General features: G+C 39.3%; 1 protein-coding gene across 2 annotated transcripts; it reads left to right on the top strand.

Annotated features, from left to right (window-relative positions):
• Nucleotides 1–1589: 1589 nt before the first annotated feature.
• LOC135592365 (cycloeucalenol cycloisomerase-like) lies at nt 1590–21034 on the top strand. Of its 2 annotated transcripts, XM_065081778.1 has the most exons (8): nt 1590–1707; nt 1774–1925; nt 2385–2468; nt 3326–3367; nt 4024–4134; nt 18003–18194; nt 20184–20281; nt 20644–21034. In XM_065081778.1, the coding sequence occupies exons 1-8, from the start codon at nt 1632–1634 to the stop codon at nt 20840–20842; spliced, it is 954 nt and encodes a 317-aa protein (XP_064937850.1). In that variant the 5' UTR covers nt 1590–1631; the 3' UTR covers nt 20843–21034. The 2 variants fall into 2 exon arrangements, with proteins under 2 accessions (XP_064937850.1, XP_064937851.1); XM_065081779.1 differs by lacking the exon at nt 4024–4134.
• The last annotated feature ends 399 nt before the right edge of the window (nt 21035–21433 follow it).

Below are 21433 nucleotides of genomic sequence, written 5' to 3'. Positions count from 1 at the left end.
TGACTGCAAAACTTAATGCCAATCTTAGTCTAGTTTCTTAGATATTAGTTAAAAGTGATGTATTGCGCACAAGACTCTCACTAACGATAAGGTCATTTAGTCTTGTATTGATCGAGGGGTATGGAACTAAGACTCATAAGTTCGTTGAGTCTCCTTCACCCTTAAAGATATTTTTTGAAACTTAATCGAAAGGATAAAATCATACTAGTACATCCATAGCTCAAAAACAAATAATTCTTTACGAGACTATGCATCATTTGGTAGCATACCCTCTAACAACTACTCAATCACATCAGTGCCAACCAGGAGCATTAAAGTCAACATGACGGACCGTGTCGACACCACACCCCTCGAGTACGATGTCGCCCCCACAAAGATCGAGACGACATCGACCGAGTACGACGTCGCCTCGCAAAGAACGGGATGACATCGATCGGGTACGATACCACCCCACAAAGATCGGGCAGTGCCAATCGGGTACGAAGCCGCCTCGTAAAGATCAGGACGATGCTGACCGAGTACAACGTTGCCCCATCGAATCGGGACGACGCCGATCGAGTGCGACATCGTTGTTTGGCGTTGTGGTATAAAGGATGCCCGATGTTTGCACGAGAAGTGAGTTCGCTGTTTAATGAGTCGACGACCATAAATGTGTCAGGTAAGGCTAGTCCCCATGCATAAGGTATAAAAACCTATCTCCGAGTCAGCGCTGATGGGGATTTCCTCGTTTTCACCCAGTTCCAACTAAATCTTCAGAGGAGTCGAGTCGGGAAATCCTCCTCCCGACTTCAACTTGTGTGCAGGAGTCAGGTGATAAGGAAGGAGGCGACTAATCAAAGGGGAACCTTCGTATTCTGGAAGTGGGGTTCGAGCTCGACCCAACCGGACGACGATTTTTGCTGCCCGAGCATTCACACGGGCGATCTTGCGCATCCGGGATAGGACCGAACCGTGCTAACTCCTCAACCACGATGCAAAGGTTCAGCAACCGGTTTAAAAGGGTCAAAATACATAGTATTATTCTTGCAAGAGAAGAGACTTTTCCTGTGTTAATTAGATCTCAAATACATTCGAGATTTAATTTTAATTTTAATTTTCTCTTTCCTAGGAAAGGAGAACAAGAATTAGTGAGAAGTTGCAGGAGCTTGTGCCTCTAACATGGACAAGGTAGTACATTCAGGAGCTTATCATTCTTGTAATATAAAATCATCAATTCGAAATTTTCCCTGGCGAACAATGGTGGATAGAAACGTATCGAGGGTGACACCATTACTGTTGATCGTCGTTGAGGACCTCTGGAAAATTTCTCGACCCAGCTATTTATGGAAAGGGCACATCAAAATACAATCCTTGTGATTTCTCCAAAGTCGTTAAATCCAACTTGCGAATCGCAGAGTGACAGTACTTTATTTCTCCTGTGCGGTTTGCATCATAACCCAGGACTTGCACTTAATGATATATTACATGCAGCTGCAATAAGTTTGCTTTGATTAGGACGCCTTTGCTGAGGGATCATACAGCTCAGCACTGCGCATATTACATACGTGTGGTTGGTATCACACTCGACTCCGGTAACCTTACCGGACCCTCCCGCGGCCGCCTCGTTCCAATAAATTTGGAGGCAGCGCTGGATGTGTGAAGGCAGAACGAGCGGAGGCGTGCGCTCCTCGCATCACATTGCGACCGCGCGACGGGAGAACGGGAGCGGTAAGTGCGCCACGCGTCCTGCGTCACTCGGCTTTTTCTATTTTCTCACCGCCGACGTTGTTGCAGGCTTCGGCGGTGGGATGGCAGCGGACAGCTCTGAGAGCTTGTGGTTCGCGTCGAATCCGAGCAAGAGGTGGGGGGAGGCGTTCTTCTTGCTCTACACGCCCTTTTGGCTCACCCTCTGCCTCGGGATCATAGTCCCCTACAGGCTTTACGAGGTCTGAACCTTTGTCTTTTCACTTTGGGGTTCCTTTTCGCACCTTGCTTGGGTTCGATTTGGGATCTATTACTGCTCTTTCACGGGAGGGTTTGAGATAAAGTTCGAACCTTTTTACGTCCCTTTTTTTTTTTAATGATGACCTTTTGTGTGGTCCATTGAGGTTTTTGATCCATTAAATCGATATATCCATTAAAAAAAGTACACTTTTTTCTTAAGCTAATGAATGTATCTAGTCATTTCAGCATTTTTTCCCCAAATGTATCGATATATCTACACTTCTGGTCACCAGATTGAAATGTGCGGTGGGGTATAATTTGAGAGGAAATAAATGGACGGTGGGTTAACTTGTTGAGCGAGGAACTATTCCTTCTTTATTATATGATTGTTATATAATTTGATGTAATGCTGGTGATGAAGACATCATGAGAGGTTGTAATTTGATCATCATAAATGACAGAGATTCACAGAATTGGAGTATCTGATCATCGGGTTGGTTTCTTCTGTCCCAGCTTTCTTGATACCCCTCCTGATCATGGGGAAGGTGCGCACTTTCAGATCCTGACTCTTGCATTATAAACATTTCTTGCTGGTGTAATTGTTTGAGAACAGTACCATTTGGCTATTTCAGTCTTGTTCATGGCATTAGTCTCCATCGGCTTTGTTAATGATTGTAGGTTCTGGTTCTTGTGAGTGGTTATTCTGCCTTCAACTAGATGCCAGTTGAACTTTGCTTAGTCTCTTGGATTTGTAATGTTATGGGGCAATCAACTATTTTATTTCTTTGCATTATTTAATCTATAGGTATCTACACATTGTATTGGAACTACAATGGATATGTTGCTTGTATCTTGCACAATGTTCTTTTATTTCACTGCTTTAAAAGCGTACTCTTTTATGTGATCATGTGAATGTTAAGACCAATACTGTCTTTACATGTGGTTGGAGTTTTTTTTTTGAAGTCTATCGCCTTTAGTCTCGCTTTACTACTTTAAAGCATGCTATTGATGCAAATATACTCAAGATATAAATCTCTCTTTTAAATGCCTTCGAACATGGTTAGTGATCATTAGTTATGTAAATAAGCTTTTCACATCATTCATTTTTTGACTGCATATTTGAAGAACAACAACCAAAGACAAACTAACAATGGAGAAAATGTTTAGAAATAGAAAACATAAAGTATTTTTTTAACTGATTCACTAAAGACAGAGAAAAATAAGTACTTAAACCGGGGAACAGATAAGAGTTTCCCAGTACATGTCTACTGATGTACCACTTACATTCTTGATTGTACAAATTTTCTGTCTACTCATAATTCACAATTCAAAGAAGCTTTGATACTGAATACACTAAGTATATGTAACTCATATTAAAGGCAGTATCCATTCACTGTTGCAGGCAGACAGTTGCAAATGCTGGAGAGATCGATACTGGGTGAAGGTATTTTCTTTTTGTGGAACTCTAGTAATTTTTTTTATTGTTTAAGTGCATACGTTGACTTAGATTTGTCTCTCAGTCATGTTGTAGGAGTTGCGATCCGTTTACACGATGGTTTTCCTAGGCATGAAGATGCAAGTGACTCTGTTGCAGTGATAAATTGTTGTGTACAGATTTATCAGTTTAGGAATAATGGAAAACTAAAATCACTTGGTGAAACTTCCATGATCTATGTAGTTCTGATGATATCATCACAGAGTAATGATAACCATAGTCATCTTGTATGATTTTGCTTTCTTTTTAAATTGATTTACTCATTTTATGGATTCTGCATTTATGATGGTTTATACAATTATTGTCTCATACAGATACATTATGATAAATACTTGAAGCTTATGGTCTTCTGATGCAATTGTGAATATCCTCTCATGATTGGAGTGTTCTGTTTCTTATTCAACAGAAATCAGTAGCAGAGAAGCATTAACAAAAATAACAGATCTATGCATTACTAAAAACAGTAAAATGTTTTCTATCAATATTGCCATTTTTTATATAACCACTTTGTAGTTTTTGGTAAGTTCAACTTGTTTCAGGGACTTGTACCACAATCCTTGCTTTTTTTTAACATCATGTGAGATCTTCTCATCTTGTTGCTGCAGGCAAATCTGTGGATTATAATTTTTAGTTATGTTGGGAATTACTTCTGGACTCATTATTTCTTCACGGTACTTGGAGCGTCATACACTTTTCCTTCATGGAGAATGAACAATGTAACAAACTAGACTTAATGGTGCTAATTTTGTCTTTTTCCTTATAATTTCTGTTTGGCTTGCATCTATTAGTATATAATTTTGTAAGAGAGTTCAACTTTGGACCTCAATGAGTTATGTATCTAATATCAAAGTTTTTTTTTAACTCGAAGAGTTTGATGCATAAATTTGAGACAAGCAATGCAGTTTAGGATACTGGACCAGTGGGTAGTGTCCATGACGGCGTATAGACACACGATACATGGGTTTGTACCATGGTACCATTTTGATACATGGGCATGCACAAGACCTTGGGTGGATGGTGGGCTTACTGTCACGACCTTTGCTGGTTTTGCCTAAGGCGTGCGGCACCCTCGCGCGTCCGTCCGCAAAGCTCAGCCTCCCCGAAGCCTCCCATTGTCCCTTAGGACCAACGAAAGAGAGAACGGGTTAAAGAGAACGCCTCAATCGGGATCCACAAGCAAACATATCCGAAAAACACTTCATAGACAATGCAAATTACAAACAGACTTTACAAGCTCTGAATAGTGGCACAACAAAGGGTAAAATGGTCCATTACAGACCGAAAAGCTCTCGCACGTGTCCACATGACACAACCTTTATTTACAAGCCTAAAGAGGCCACCAACCCAACTAACATGGGACTATTTAGCCTTCGGCCGCCCCTCTATCTGCTGTACAAGGCATGAACATGCCAAAAGACAACGGACAGACATAAGCATTACATCCAACATCTTGTTCCAACATCTTGTTTAGAAGTTTGTCCGTTACATTCTCCCCCACTTATCCCTTCGACGTCCTCGTCGAAGCCTTTGTGAACACTGCAACTCTTCGTCTTTGCTGAGTCTTCAATCTTCCGCTCCAACTGCAATGCGCCTCCTGGCTCCCAGCTGCTCTCCGCTGCTGTTTTTGAGTAGTCGAACCTTTGATCCGCCATGCTTGTAATCACATCAAATATTTAAGTTAGGAATTGATTTTCTTTCCTTACTTATTATTATAATTTAAGGAAATCTTAATCTACTTCCTTGTTTGTTGATATGAATTAAGGAAATAACTAGTAAGTATTCCAAATATGATGATATCATATTTGTTAGTATATTAAATGGAAATAATTTATATTAAATAAATACGAAAATTAAAATTTATTTCCCTTAATAGAGGCTCACCTCCTCCTATTTAAAGGGGAGGGATCTCTCTCCTTCGTTCCTCACCTAGTCGAGCATGTCAGTGGGAGGAACGAGGAGTTACACCCTATTGACAAGAGAACGAGGAGTTACACCCTGTTGACAAGAGGTAGGTTTCCCTACCTTTCTTAAATTTAAAAGTTTTAGCTTTTATTTTGATTCTTTAAATGTTGAAAGTTTTATACTTTGAAAAATATGTATCAATTCTTTAAATGTCAAATTTTTTGTATTAAAGTAATCAGTTAAAGTTTACATAATATTCTTTGACCCATGATTAAGGTTTTTATTGTAGAATTAAATATGTTAAAAAGGTATATGTTTTATATGATATAATTTATGTATTATAGTTTATCTTTAATCTTATCTGGATTAAAATCTTGTTAGACTAGAATATGTTATCTAAAATCTTTTTTTTGATATTCTTTGATCTGAAATTTAAAATATATTATTATGAATGATTTAAAATATGACTAGAATATGTTGAAATTTTATGTGTTGAAAACATGATTTTTATTTGAATTTAGAAAGCTATTTCCTTGTGTTAAAACTTATCTCCTAGTCCCTCTTTTAATGTCTTATGATTTCTAGTCAAATTGAGAATGTTATTTCTTTGTATTAAAACTTTTCTCCTCATCTATCTTTTAATGCATTATTATGTTTTCATTTATGTTGTTAATGGGTATGTGCTATGACTAGTCCATGGGCCAGGACTGAGCCAGTTTTATGTAATGCATGCTCAATCATGTATAATGCACATGACCAGTAGATGGACTGGCTCAATCTAACCCAATATTATTGTTGAACTTGAGCCCAAATATTGATTGAATTAAACTAGACTTGATTAGTCTAGATCAATTCAGGGTGATTCCGAATTGATTGACTTATTCAAGTTAGTTTAACCTAAATTGAACTTAATCTAGTCTAAATTATACTAGTCTAGGGTGGTTCCAGACCAGTTAAATAAGGATTAGAGATCAGTTCAGTTAGGCTCTAGTAAATCGAGTTCAATTGAATCGATTAAACTAGAGTTCAAGTCAATTGAGGGTTAATTTATATTATTTGATATTGATGATTTTTGAAAGAGATGTTTTAAATAGGTTATTTCATCCCGAAATGGATATGACCAGTGTGAGAATATATTCCTGTCGAGAGCAGGTAGGGCGATTCCCTTCGGGGATTAGCGGGTCGTCAGACGTGGCGGCTGGACGGTTCCTCCATCCGCTGTTGGGAGGAACGTGTCCCCACTTTGGCGGGTGTGGGACACCACTCCATCCGCTGTTGGGAGTGTGATATGAGTTTGCCTCCATCCGCTGTTGGGAGAACACAAACTCATCCCGTAGGATAAAGCCTCTCCATCCGCTGTTGGGGGAGTGCTCCTTCGGGTACTTGATATACGCCAATGGGATGATTGATTGAATTTTGGTCATGTATTTATCTTGATTTGACTTTTGGGGTTCCTATTCAGCGTTGCTGAATTTTCTTTGTTTTTGATTTTCAGAGCAGCCTCCCTCTAGTACTAAATCGGATTCCAGTGGAGAGCGAACATTCCTCTACCGCTAGGTAGAGCCACTTGGATGACTCTTGAAGTTAACTTTTCTATTTGTAATTTGATGAATAAATGAATTGTAATAAATGGTTATAGATGATGAATAAAGTGATGTTTATTTATTTGGCCTGTGTGAAAATATATGAAAAAAAAAAAAAAAAATCCAGGATGTGACAATTTTTATGGTATCAGAGCATGGTCTAGGGCCTGTAGGTGTATTAGGTCCCTTGATTGACTTTAACCTATTATAAGAGTAATAGAGCTAATTCCAAAAATTAGTGGTTTTATCACTCGGGGTGCTCATGGTCGCAATGCTACTAGTGTACGCACTCGGAGAGGTGTTCATACAAATAATAAGTTGGAAACTCTTTGACAGTTGATCAGATATATAGAAACTGTGTTATTACTATTAAAGGTCATGATTTGCTAGTAGATCTTATTATACTAGAATTTCAAGATTTCGATGCTATCTTGGGTATGGACTGACTTTCAACATACCATGCAAGTGTCGATTGTTTCTGGAAGACTATTACTTTTTCACCCTTAGATCAACCATCTTTCAAGTTCATTGGGATTCAAGAAAAGTTCCCTTCTATTATTTCAGCCTTGAGTGCTACCCAACTATTACTGAAGGGATGTCAGGGATACTTGGCCTTTATTTCTGGAGAAAAATCTAAGAAGCCAGTATTAAAGGACATCCCCATTGTACGGGATTTTCCAGATGTTTTTCCTGAAGATCTACTTGCACTGTCACCAAATAGACAGATTGAATTTACAATTTATCTTCTACCTGGTACTGCACCTATTTCTAAACCTCCATATAGAATGGCACCAATTGAGTTGAAGGAGTTAAAGAAACAGATCCAAGAGCTTTTGGACAAGGGTTTTATTCGACCTAGTGTATCACCTTGGGGTGCCCCTGTCCTATTTGTGAAGAAGAAAGATGGATCTATGCAACTATGCATTGATTATAGACAACTCAAGTGACCATAAAGAATAAATATCCCCTTCCCCGAATAGATGACCTATTTGATCAACTTCAAGGTACTCAGGTATACTCGAAAATTGATTTAAGATTTGGGTATCATCAACTGAAATAAGGGAAGGAGACGTACAAAAAAAAAAAAAAAAAAAAAAAAAAAAAACTGCTTTTAGAACAAGATATGGTCATTACGAATTCTTAGTAATGCATTTTGGACTCACAAATGCACCGACTGCCTTCATGGATCTTATGAATAGGGTGTTCCACCCTTATCTTGATAAATTTGTAATTGTGTTCATTGATGATATCTTGATCTACTATAAAAGCATAGCAGAGCATGAACACCATCTTAAGATAGTTTTGGAAGTCCTAAGGCAAGAGAGACTATATGCCAAACTAAGCAAGAGCAACTTCTGGCTCAATGAAATTATGTTTCTCGGTCATGTAATTTCAAGTGCTGGTATATCTGTTGACCCTCATAAGATTGAAGCCGTGATAAAATGGAAGCAACCTTCTAATGTTTCAGAGATTAGAAGCTTTTTAGGTTTGGTTGGATACTATAGAAGATTCGTAGAAGACTTTTCAAAAATAGTAGCACCATTGACCAGATTGACACAAAAGAATATAAAGTTCATGTGGGATGATAAATGTCAACAAAGTTTTCAAGAATTGAAGAAGGAATTAACCAGTGCTCCTATATTGGTGATTCCTTCGGGGGGAGAAGGTTTTGTAGTGTATAGCGACGCCTTACTACAAGGGCTTGGTTATGTTCTAATACAAAACGAGAGGGTAGTTGCTTATGCATCGAGGTAATTAAAGCCTCATGAGAAGAACTATCCTACTCATGACTTAGAGTTAGCAACTATCATTTCTGCACTGAAAATTTGGAGGCATTATCTCTATGGACAGACTTTTGAAATCTTCACGGATCATAAGAGTCTCAAATATATTTTCACACAGAAAGATTTAAATATGAGACAAAGAAGGTGGTTGGACTTTCTAAAGGATTATGATTTTAATATCAACTACCATCCTGGGAAAGCTAATGTAGTTGCTGATGCCTTAAGCAGAAATACCTATAGTCTTCTAGCCTATATGAATATTCAAAGGAATTCTATGATGACGGAGTTGGCAGACTTAAAACTTAAACTTTTATCGGAGATAAATAAAGGTTTTCTTGCGTGTCTGATGGCACAATTATATTTGGTGGAAAAGGTTAAAGAAAGTCAGAAGGAAGATGCATATCTTCAAATGATAGTTAAGGACATAGCTCAAGGATCTAGACCTGAATTCCTCCAAGCTGAAGATGGTTCTATTACATTCTATAATCGACTTTGTGTTCCCGAAAGCCATCCAGTAAAGATGCAATTATTGGATGAGGCACATAGATCAAAATTTAATATCCATCCCGGGACTACTAAGATGTATCGAGATTTACGCCAAAACTATTGGTGGCGTGGTATGAAGAGAGATATAGTAGAGTTTATTTCTAAATGTCTGATATGTCAACAGGTGAAGATAGAACATCGAGTACCTGCGGGAAAGTTGCAAAGGATTTCGATTCCTGAATGGAAGTGGGAGCAAGTCACTATGGATTTTGTGACAGGATTACCCAAGACTATGAAAGGATATGACAGAATTTGGGTAATAGTAGACAGACTTACTAAATCTGCTCACTTCCTTCCTATTAACAAGAAGTATTCATTGGATAAACTAGCAAGCTTATATATTAAGGAAATCATTCGATATCATGGGGTGCCAGTTAGCATTATCTCAGATAGAGATCCAAGATTCACCTCCAAATTTTGGGGAAGTCTACAAAAATCTTTGGGCACGCAATTAAAGTTTAGTACAGCCTTTCACCCCCAAACTGATGGTCAATCCGAAAGGACAATACAAACTCTTGAAGATCTCTTAAGAGCATGTGCTTTGGACTTTGGTGAGAGTTGGGATATGCACTTACATCTAATTGAGTTTTCTTATAATAATAGTTACCACTCTAGCATACAGATGGCTCCATTTGAAGCTCTTTATGGAAGAAAGTGCAGATCACCTGTATATTGGGATGAGGTGGGAGAACGGAAGCTTTTGGGGCCTCAGTTAATTCAAAAAGATGCTGATAATATTCGAATTATACGCCAAAGATTATTAACCGCTTAAAGTCATCAGAAAAGTTATGCAGATCGAAGGCGAAGAGATCTAGAGTTCGAAATTGGTGAGCATGTCTTCTTAAAGGTGTCGCCAACCAAGGTAGTTATGAGGTGTGGTCAAAGGGGGAAGTTAGCCCCAAGATTTATTTGTCATTTGAGATCTTACAAAAGGTTGGGCCTGTAGCATACAGAATGACATTTTCCCCGGCTTTGGCTAGCATTCATGATGTATTCCACGTGTCAATGCTTCAAAGATATATCAGGGATCCATCACATGTCATATCTTACCAACCTCTATAATTACGAGATGATGCCACTTTTAGAGAACAACCAACCCAGATCTTGAAAAGAAAAGAACATGTTCTGACGAACAAAATTATACCTTTGGTAAAGATTTGTTGGCAACACCATTCAGACCAAGAGGCAACATGGGAAAGAGAAGAAGATATACGAGAGCAATATCCTCATCTATTCTATTAAGGTAAGCTAAATTTGGGGACCAAATTTCCTATAGGAGGGGAGAAATGTAATCACATCAAATATTTAAGTTAGGAATTGATTTTCTTTCCTTACTTGTTATTATAATTTAAGGAAATCTTAATCTACTTCCTTGTTTGTTGATATGAATTAAGGAAATAACTAGTAAGTATTCCAAATATGATGATATCATATTTGTTAGTATATTAAATGGAAATAATTTATATTAAATAAATACGAAAATTAAAATTTATTTCCCTTAATAGAGGCTCACCTCCTCCTATTTAAAGGGGAGGGATCTCTCTCCTTCGTTCCTCACCTAGTCGAGCATGTCAGTGGGAGGAACGAGGAGTTACACCCTATTGACAAGAGAACGAGGAGTTACACCCTGTTGACAAGAGGTAGGTTTCCCTACCTTTCTTAAATTTAAAAGTTTTAGCTTTTATTTTGATTCTTTAAATGTTGAAAGTTTTATACTTTGAAAAATATGTATCAATTCTTTAAATGTCAAATTTTTTGTATTAAAGTAACCAGTTAAAGTTTTCATAATATTCTTTGACCCATGATTAAGGTTTTTATTGTAGAATTAAATATGTTAAAAAGGTATATGTTTTATATGATATAATTTATGTATTATAGTTTATCTTTAATCTTATCTGGATTAAAATCTTGTTAGACTAGAATATGTTATCTAAAATCTTTTTTTTGATATTCTTTGATCTGAAATTTAAAATATATTATTATGAATGATTTAAAATATGACTAGAATATGTTGAAATTTTATGTGTTGAAAACATGATTTTTATTTGAATTTAGAAAGCTATTTCCTTGTGTTAAAACTTATCTCCTAGTCCCTCTTTTAATGTCTTATGATTTCTAGTCAAATTGATAATGTTATTTCTTTGTATTAAAACTTTTCTCCTCATTTATCTTTTAATGCATTATTATGTTTTCATTTATGTTGTTAATGGGTATGTGCTATGACTAGTCCATGGGCCAGGGCTGGGTCAGTTTTATGTAATGCATGCTCAATCATGTATAATGCACATGACCAGTAGATGGACTGGCTCAATCTAACCCAATATTATTGTTGAACTTGAGCCCAAATATTGATTGAATTAAACTAGACTTGATTAGTCTAGATCAATTCAGGGTGATTCCGAATTGATTGACTTATTCAAGTTAGTTTAACCTAAATTGAACTTAATCTAGTCTAAATTATACTAGTCTAGGGTGGTTCCAGACCAATTAAATAAGGATTAGAGATCAGTTCAGTTAGGCTCTAGTAAATCGAGTTCAATTGAATCGATTAAACTAGAGTTCAAGTCAATTGAGGGTTAATTTATATTATTTGATATTGATGATTTTTGAAAGAGATGTTTTAAATAGGTTATTTCATCCCGAAATGGATATGACCAGTGTGAGAATATATTCCTGCCGAGAGCAGGTAGGGCGATTCCCTTCGGGGATTAGCGGGTCGTCAGACGTGGCGGCTGGACGGTTCCTCCATCCGCTGTTGGGAGGAACGTGTCCCCACTTTGGCGGGTGTGGGACACCACTCCATCCGCTGTTGGGAGTGTGATATGAGTTTGCCTCCATCCGCTGTTGGGAGAACACAAACTCATCCCGTAGGATAAAGCCTCTCCATCCGCTGTTGGGGGAGTGCTCCTTCGGGTATTTGATATACGCCAATGGGATGATTGATTGAATTTTGGTCATGTATTTATCTTGATTTGACTTTTGGGGTTCCTACTCAGCGTTGCTGAATTTTCTTTGTTTTTGATTTTCAGAGCAGCCTCCCTCTAGTACTAAATCGGATTCCAGTGGAGAGCGAACATTCCTCTACCGCTAGGTAGAGCCACTTGGATGACTCTTGAAGTTAACTTTTCTATTTGTAATTTGATGAATAAATGAATTGTAATAAATGGTTATAGATGATGAATAAAGTGATGTTTATTTATTTGGCCTGTGTGAAAATATATGAAAAAAAAAAAAAAAAAAATCCAGGATGTGACAATGCTGCTTCAACTCACCAATGACTCTGACTCTAGTGTGGGGTTGGCTGAGTTGTGTTGATCCTTGTTGATTCCTGCGGATCCGCCAAATGAAGGAAAAGACCATCCTTACTGCGTCAGTCTCTTAAAAATTCCACATGCTGCTTGAACTGGGTGGATGCTTGTTGGAGCTTTAACGAGCATCGTCTCGTAAACTTCTGAAGTTTTGGGTCCTTCCTCCATAAAATCTGCTCATTGACTCTTCTTTCAGTTAGTTGTCACATCCAAGTAGGTTCGCATCACTTCCGCTTTCGATTGGCATTTCGTTGGGAAATGAAGCGGACAATCTACTCTCAGTAGCACTGATCACCGTTGGTGAGGATTTGACAACTATTGCCTTCCATTATCTTCGAAGGGTCTTTGAACTTGTGCAGAGCTCCTCTGCTGGATAGATAAGAGAACTGGGGTACTCGGTTTCGCCCATTCTCTTAAGAGTTGAGAAGGCAAAGGTTACTTTGACTTCGCCCGCCTCCTCGAGGTTGTACTTCATGCATCGAGCTGGTTACTGGTCTTCGCTTGCTCTTTGCTCACACTTCTGAAGCACTTGAAGTGTTTGCACTCCTTGCGTTGAGTTAGCTACTATGATTCACCTTCTCAATGCCATCGAACTTCTGGAATGCGGGAAGTTTTCACCCCAACTTGGAGTAATTCTCTGATAGATGAGGTCGCCTCTGGGATTGAACCGTCTTCTCCATCAACCCTGTCGCCTACTCCACTGAGTAGCAAAGGTACAGCACCGCGTACTGCCTGCTTCGTTCCTTGGTCGTGCACTCTTGCATGACCCGAAGTCCTTCACTTATGGCTATCTTGATGAGAAACTTGTTGACACCGGTCTTACGAAGTTTCTTGGCCTCTGCCCTTCAGCCTTGTCTCGGTACTTGGAGATTGCCTTTGCATGCTCCACCTCCTCGGCCCCTTTCACGACCAAGCGCTCTCCCTCCATGAGAGCAAGGGATCAATGACTTGCACGGAAGTCCCGCCTCTGCGGTACCATGGCGCTGCCATGCCCATGGCCCTACTATCCGTCGCCTCGCCTCTGTATCCCTTTTCTTCACAATCAGTAGAGATATCTCCGTGACACTCCTCTGAGTCCACCTCCATTCTAACTGATGCTTGATTTTGGGTAGCTAAGTCCCTCTGGACTCATCGTCGCTTCCTCGCCCCTTTCGACCCCCTGCTTCAACACCTCTGTGTTCTCCAAGCAGTCCGTTTGGTCGATGGAAAGACAGACTGTAACTCTCATGCATGGCCTCTGCCATCACGTTGTAGAGTTTACACAGATTCTGTTCTCCTTAGCTTCCTTGGTAGCAACGTTCACTTACTCGGCCTTGTCCTCTGACTTGTCGGGCTCCCTTAAGCGAATATGAGCTCTGGAGCAGTCCAACTCTCCAGCTGCTTCGATCATACCTCTGCATGATCAAGTTCCTCCCATGGAACTCACTGGTACTTGCATTCGAACTTTTCCCTTGGTGGAACCCAGCCCCCATATACTGAAGACCAAGGCTTTCATCCGAAGCAAAATTCGATGCACGCACGGAAGACCCGCCTCTGCGGTACCATGGCCTTCACTCCTTGAATCCATAGCCCTTCTTGCCGTCGTGTTATTCACCGAAGTGGAGCTCCCAGTAGCTCCCGATCATACCTTCATATGATCTAGTCCCTCCCGGGACAGATTGTGTGTATCGCATTGCCACGAACTGTTCCACCACGATCCGCTGCACCATGTCGCCTCTTGGTGACATCTCCATTGCATTCTGATCCTTGTGGAATAAACTCGAATTGTGAACCCTCCATGTGTGGCCTCTGCCAATACATCGCAGGGTCCCTTCCACCTTCGATTTTGTTCTCTCCTCTGGCAATCGACCTTCATCCACCCACTCCTGGGTCACACCTAGATGAAGCACCGCTCTAGGACAGTCCGTCGCCTAGTAGCTCTCGAAGTCCACCGACTTCACTGTAATCTGTGCACAATTGTCTGGATCCTGGGCCTCTGCCCCTACCAGCACAATCTCCGCTGCGCACTGCTTCCTTCATAGCAACTCAAATGGCAACACTATGGCATATTCTTCAAGAGTACCCGCCTCTGCGTCCTCTTGCCCCGTGCTAAGGCCCTTCTGAACCCAACTTCGCCTCCGCAAATTGAGTCGCCTTAGTTCCTCCATCAAATGCTTCTCCGAGTTAAGGTGCATGTGCCGTGAAGCTCCCTTCGTCTTTGGCACCATGCAAGATGAGTCCACTCCGTCAGAAAGAAGGACCCATGGAATAACATGATCATACTCTTGCCTCTGCAAGAGTTTATGTCCTTGACCTCTGTCTAAGGAAAACACTGTGCCTCTGCTCCATGTTCCAACTTCTATGCCGGCTCCCTTTATGCGGCTTGGGTACTTCGCCAAGTTACACCCAAGTTGCTCCGCTCCTCGTTCTTGCATTGAGTCGATGGTGGCCCTCGCGCCCACCATTCCACGGGTCAGCCCTCCCTTGAGTCCGATCTCCACATCGACTCCAAGTGTACCTTCATAAGTTGCTTTAGGTCGCTCCCCCACTTGATCTCGCAATGCATCCACCAATGCATTCTCTTGAGCGAGATCATGCGATAACTCCTCGCCGCTTGCTCAGTCCATCGAGCTTCATGAAGTTGTTGTTTGTGAGGTACTCCTCCTCAACATGTGAAGTCCGTCTCACATGATTCTCCCTCTAGAGTGCCGAGACTTATCCCTCCTAGATAACTGTCCCGTTGGAGCAACATCTCTCTTCGTTTCGGAGACCACCATCCACTTGGACTACTCCGATCTGCTGAACAAACTGTGCATTGTTCTGCCTCTTGCAAACACACTTGCTAGATTGCGTCTCCACGTCAATACAGCCACCGCCGCACCCTTCAAGGCCTAGCAACATGCTAAACTCGTTGCACACTTCAGCCTCCTCCGGACGTATCCTTTGCATGCCGAAGAGAAAGTTTCAATGCTCCATGGCGCCGAGTCTCGACCACCTTGGGATGGCCACGAACATTCCATCGTCCGCATACAAGCCCATGCATGAGTACCGAATTCTTCGAGTTAGCAATTCCCCTCACCTCTGTGAGCTTTGCACAACTCTTTCGGTCGCTGAGCAACTCATTCCACTTTGCATGGTCTCATCCTTTGCCAAGCGCCTCGCTTGCCTTGAGCACCATCAAGTAAAGTTGTCAACGTTGAGCCGTAGCTCAAACTCCGGATTCTTCCAAGCTTGCCTGTTCTCGTGGTGCCTTTTGCGCGAAGGGTTGGCCATTCCTCTGAATGCCAATGTTAGATGCCCGCTCCTCTGAGCGACTCTTTTCCCTACATCTCCATGCCCGTTTTCCCTCAAACGGTCGCGTGTGCTGACTGCCCTCAACGCAGCCCCGCTAGGTCCCCCACGTTTGCATGTCAAGTGTTTCTATGAGTGCTTGTCCCGCTCTGATACCATAATGTCACGACCTTTGCTGGTTTTGCCTAAGGCGTGCGGCACCCTCGCGCGTTCGTCCGCAAAGGTCAGCCTCCCCGAAGCCTCCCATTGTCCCTTAGGACCAACGAAAGAGAGAACGGGTTAAAGAGAACCCCTCAATCGGGATCCACAAGCAAACATGTCCGAAAAACACTTCATAGACAATGCAAATTACAAACAGACTTTACAAGCTCTGAATAGTGGCACAACAAAGGGTAAAATGGTCCATTACAGACCGAAAAGCTCTCGCACGTGTCCACATGACACAACCTTTATTAACATGGGACTATTTAGCCTTCGGCCGCCCCTCTACCTGCTGTACAAGGCATGAACATGCCAAGAGACAACGGACAGACATAAGCATTACATCCAACATCTTGTTTAGAAGTTTGTCCGTTACACTACGGTGCAGTGTGTGGCTCTTGAGTATCATGTTTATAATATATATATATATATATATATATATATATATATATATATATATATATATATATATATATATATATATATATATATATATATATAAACCCAACTGGACCACCGGAAAGGGGTGGTCCCTGATTCACACCTGTAGTGGTCTGGACAGTTTTTCATTCCTTGGTTTAAAATCTTTTTTACCATAAACCTCCTGTGAAGTATATTATAGCTACACATGCATCTACTTTTTGTTGTATTATATGTTCTTTCATGCTTCCTCTATATATTTGTTTTAATTTTCAGAAAAATGCAGTAGCCATCCCTTTCTAGTCTTCTAAATTTATGCCTTATATAAGACATCAATTTTGTGTTCTCTTGGGGACAAGTATGGTGCTTTTACATTTTCTTACGAGTCATTTCCTTTTTCATCTATGCTTGTGACAAGGCCAACTTCCATGGAGCGAAACCTTAGTATGAATATAAGATAAATATATAGGATTTTCTTTTATAGATAACTCATGGAGGTGCTGAATTAGAATTGCGATCAAATTCATTTGCATCTTGCAAAATTTGTCTAATTTCCTATCTTGACTTAATTCCAATCTTCCATTAATATCTACTGATTCCACTGATGTGAGCATTAAGGAACACTAATATTCCTGCAGAAAGAAATCACATGCCTAAAATAAGTTGACTTTGACAACTCTCGCCCCAAAATACTTGTTCTTGTGTATTATTTTCTCTCAGACTTTTTATGCTGGACTCTCCACAAGTTTCTCTGATCTTCAAAATCTAATGACAAACTAGTGTTTACTAAACGGTTGTACCTACTGATACTTGTTTGGTAAGGTCGAGAACTAGAACATCCAGATGGTTTTTTTTAACATCAAAATAGTGCCTTTTGTTCAGTCAGGATATCACGTCAGCAATGAATATACTATGAAAATTTATTCAAGTAGTAAAGTGCCAGTTCATATAAGATAAGGTGACACAAGCCCTCTCTATTCACATATGCACACAGATATGGTACCTAAAATCCATGATTTAAATTGTTGCTCCCTTGTGCTTTCTTAGAAGAGAATATATGTAAAGGGAGGTTTAAGGATTAGTTCCTTGGCAAGTGGCAACTATATGTATATGTATATGTATATATTTATGTATGCACATACTTGCATGTTCTTTTGTAACTTGATTTGAGACATCTGCTATTTATGATACTGGAAACATAAAGTTTAATGGAGAAATCTCAAAACAAATATTACTTGAAAAAACTGCAGAAAACACCAAAAGTCCTCGAAGTTGCAGATATTGACCTTGTATTATACATAGGATATACAAGCAATTGCAACAGATGGTATTGACTATTGCATTCATGTCAGGCATACACAACAAGTTCAAATATACTTTTTATGTATTTTTGTCATCGGTATCACATTACATTTTTACTATGTTAGACTTCTGACACTGTTGTGATTTAATCTGCAGAACCATATCTTTATACCATTTAATATGCTATCTTGCATAATCTTTTAGCATTTAGTTTTCAGGAAAAACAATTCTTACTGTCTGAAATTGACCATCTGATCTTATGTGACAGGTCCCACATACAACTTTCTTTCTCACTCATTCTTGTTTCCTGTTTTACCATATGACATCTAATATAACACTGCGTAGGCTGCGCCATGTCATTGCTGATTTTCCACAGTCAATTCGACTGGCCAGTGAAGCTGCATGGATTTTGGCTCTTTCTTATTTCATAGCTTACTTGGAGACTTTAGCTATTTCAAATGTACGCATTGCACACTTATATCATTAATTTTTGATGATTTTGTGCCATCTTCTACGTTGTCTATTTCTTGTTACACATGGAGGCTAGTTCTCACAAATCTTACAGCTAGAGTGTTTGTCTTTGATAATTTCTTATGATCAAGTAATTTTAAATTTTAGTTATTAATCAAGTAACATTTTGGCCAATTACAAATTGTCTATTTGCATAATAAAAAATTGTTAAACTGATGTAATTTCTGCTAAACATGGTGCTTTAAGCCAAACTTGTCTTTCAAGAATATATTTAGAAATGTGCATTGCATTGCCTACTCTTTTTCTTGTGTTTTCTCTTTTTTTCGATGAATTCATTGCATTGCCTGATGTTACACAGTGATTTAGAAATGTGCCCAAGCGCTCGGGGAAGGCAAGGTGAGGCCCAAGCACCTTGCACAATAGTTGAGCAACACGCTTCAGTGAAGCATTGCCTGAACCTAGGCGTTAGGCGCCTCGGGCGAGTACTCGATTGAAGCAAAGCAACTGAACCAGATGATCAACTCTAGTTCGATTGAACAATACCTTAGTTGGTTGATTGAACCAACTAAGCAAAATAGTAAATCCCCCCGTGTGACCTCGACTCATAAACCCTACTTCGTTGCTCCGACTTACCTCTGCACCCTCCGCTGCTTTTGTGCGTAGTCGTCGCCAACGCACAAGTCCGACGCTTCCTCTACCATCAACGGATAGCTTCGAAGTTTCATGCACAGTTTCCTCTGTCGCTGTTGCTTCCATGTGCAGCTCCTTCGACCATCGAGGGATAGGACCATAGTTTCCTGCACCACCCATATAAAGCTTCCTCCGTCACTACTGTTATCGTCCATAATTTCCTCCGTCATCGCTGTCGTTATTCAAAAGTTCCTCCATCACCATTGCCCTCTCCTTCCCCATGTTCCACCATTAGTGTCTCTTTTCTCCCCCCTCTTAACTGCTGTTAGTAGTGGATTAAATACTGTTAATAGTAGATTGTTAATTCTTGATATTAAAATTACAACTAAGTATTAACTACTGTTACCATATAATAGTCCCTATTTAGATTGTTAATCTCTATTTATTTAGAACTGTTATTAGGGTTTTAGGATTAATGACAAGTGTACAAAGCAATTCAGAATATTCATCAAAAAATTCTATAAAGGATCCTGCTTGGAAATGCAATCATTTAAAGGATCCTAAAGATCTTAATAATTCAATTTAATGCCATATTTTTATTTATACAATTATATTGATCAATTGTATTATATATTTTTTATATGTTAATATTTCATAGCGTCTCGTTTCGTTCGGGCGATCGCCTAGTGTTTCGGGTATTTTGGGACCTTGGCGCCTTTTGGCACCTAGCATTTTTTAAAACATATTAAATGTATATATGAGCTTAATGCTTTTGTTTCAGAATGCAAGTTGGCTATAATGTCAAGCAGATTGTCAAAAGGAAGCACTAGTGCTCTTGGTTGTGAATACATGCTTTCATTTTTCCCACCTTATCACTTTTCATCTATATGAAGTCCTGGAAACTTCTCTTAGTTGGTTTATGGTTAGAGTCATAGGATGATATTTATAATTGACTCGCTCGCCTTCTTCTTTGAGAATTTTCTTATTTAGTTTAGTTGTTCAATTTTCTCAATAAGTAGTAAATTTATTTCTTTATTCACTGAAAATATGTTTCTACGTTGTTGTACTTGTACCTTATGCAGTAAGTTCTTAAAGAATGATTATGTTATTCATAAAGCTATGTCTATAGGTGAATCATTAGTTAAAATTTTAGCTGCTAGTGTAGCTTGAGCTAAAATGTCAATGTTCTTCAAAGTTCAAACTGAAATACAATCTGCTTTTTTTTTCCTTCTTTCCCCTTTTGTTGCATCAAGAATGACACTTACATAAATAACTTGTGGTCATTTACTTCATTGCTCATATAAATATAACTTTGTATGATATTTGTGTATACTCTGAAAACTTGCAGTTCCCATATTATGAGTTTGTCAATCGGGAATCAATGTACAAAGTAGGATCATTGTTCTATGCAATCTATTTCATCGTGAGCTTCCCTATGTTTTTAAGGTAAGGTAATTTGGGAATATTCATTAATTTGATTATTTTTTGTGATCTGGATGTGAAATATGCTTAACTTAATCCATGCACCTAACTGCATTGAATCTTATGGATAATATCTGAATTTGACCAGACAGCTTCTCTTTTGTATCAGTGAAATCTGTTTTCAATGGAATATATTATCATTCTTTCTTGACAATAATGACTTTGCCATTGCCAAATCTAAGACTTCCCTTTGGTTCATCAATGACAAGGCAACATAATCTTGACAACAAGTTACCATTTGTCAGTGATAAAGTATACAGTGTATCATGCATGATAGCTTATATTGGCTGTGTCTAACCTAACTCGTACATTTTTATGGTTCTCAGGGTAGATGAGAAAGAGGATGAACCATGGGACCTTCCAAGGGTGGCTGTTGATGCACTGGGTGCAGCAATGCTTGTAACTATAATACTTGATTTATGGCGTATATTTCTTGGTCCTATTGTTCCAATTCCAGAATCAAGGCAATGCAGTCAGCCAGGACTTGCATGGTTCCATATACCACAAAGCTCCATGAATATGTGACGTGTAGGACGTTCCCTTTCGCAGACAAACTTTAACTTAAGTTTTAATTATTTTGTATTAACATTATTGTTGAATGAGGCTTGTGGTTCTGCTGCTTTTTAGCATAGCTTGATTAACCTAGAAAGCCAAAAAAATACTGATATTTGTCTTTTTGACTATTAATGTGCACTTTGATTTGACATGACTGCTCCATGACTGCTGTGTAGTAAGTGTAAGTATTCAATACTTTTTCTCTGAGCTGGTTTTTAAGTTTACTCATGAACTACACAAGTTCTAAATTTATTAAGGCAACCAGACAGGAATCTTGGATGGCTTCTGGATATCTTCTGATTTGTCCTCCCATTTCTTCTAATGTGGATCTATTCATAAACAGTACTGAAATCTTCAATATTTGCTTTGTTTTGTGATCTGCACTGTGTAGCCCAGTTTGCTTGTTTTTCCAAATACATCTCTCTCTAGTTCCTGGAATCTCATTTTTTGCAGAATATCCCATCCTAGTAATGAACATCCTGAGAAAGAATCAGAATCTGCAATGACCACAACCTGAAGCCAGTGTTAAGAGACCAGTCAGATCGGCATGTATTAACCGGA

The sequence above is a fragment of the Musa acuminata genome, chromosome BXJ1-9 (genome assembly GCF_036884655.1).
Source record: "Musa acuminata AAA Group cultivar baxijiao chromosome BXJ1-9, Cavendish_Baxijiao_AAA, whole genome shotgun sequence".
NCBI classification, from domain to species: Eukaryota; Viridiplantae; Streptophyta; class Magnoliopsida; order Zingiberales; family Musaceae; genus Musa; species Musa acuminata.
This window is presented reverse-complemented; position numbering and strand designations above follow the sequence as displayed.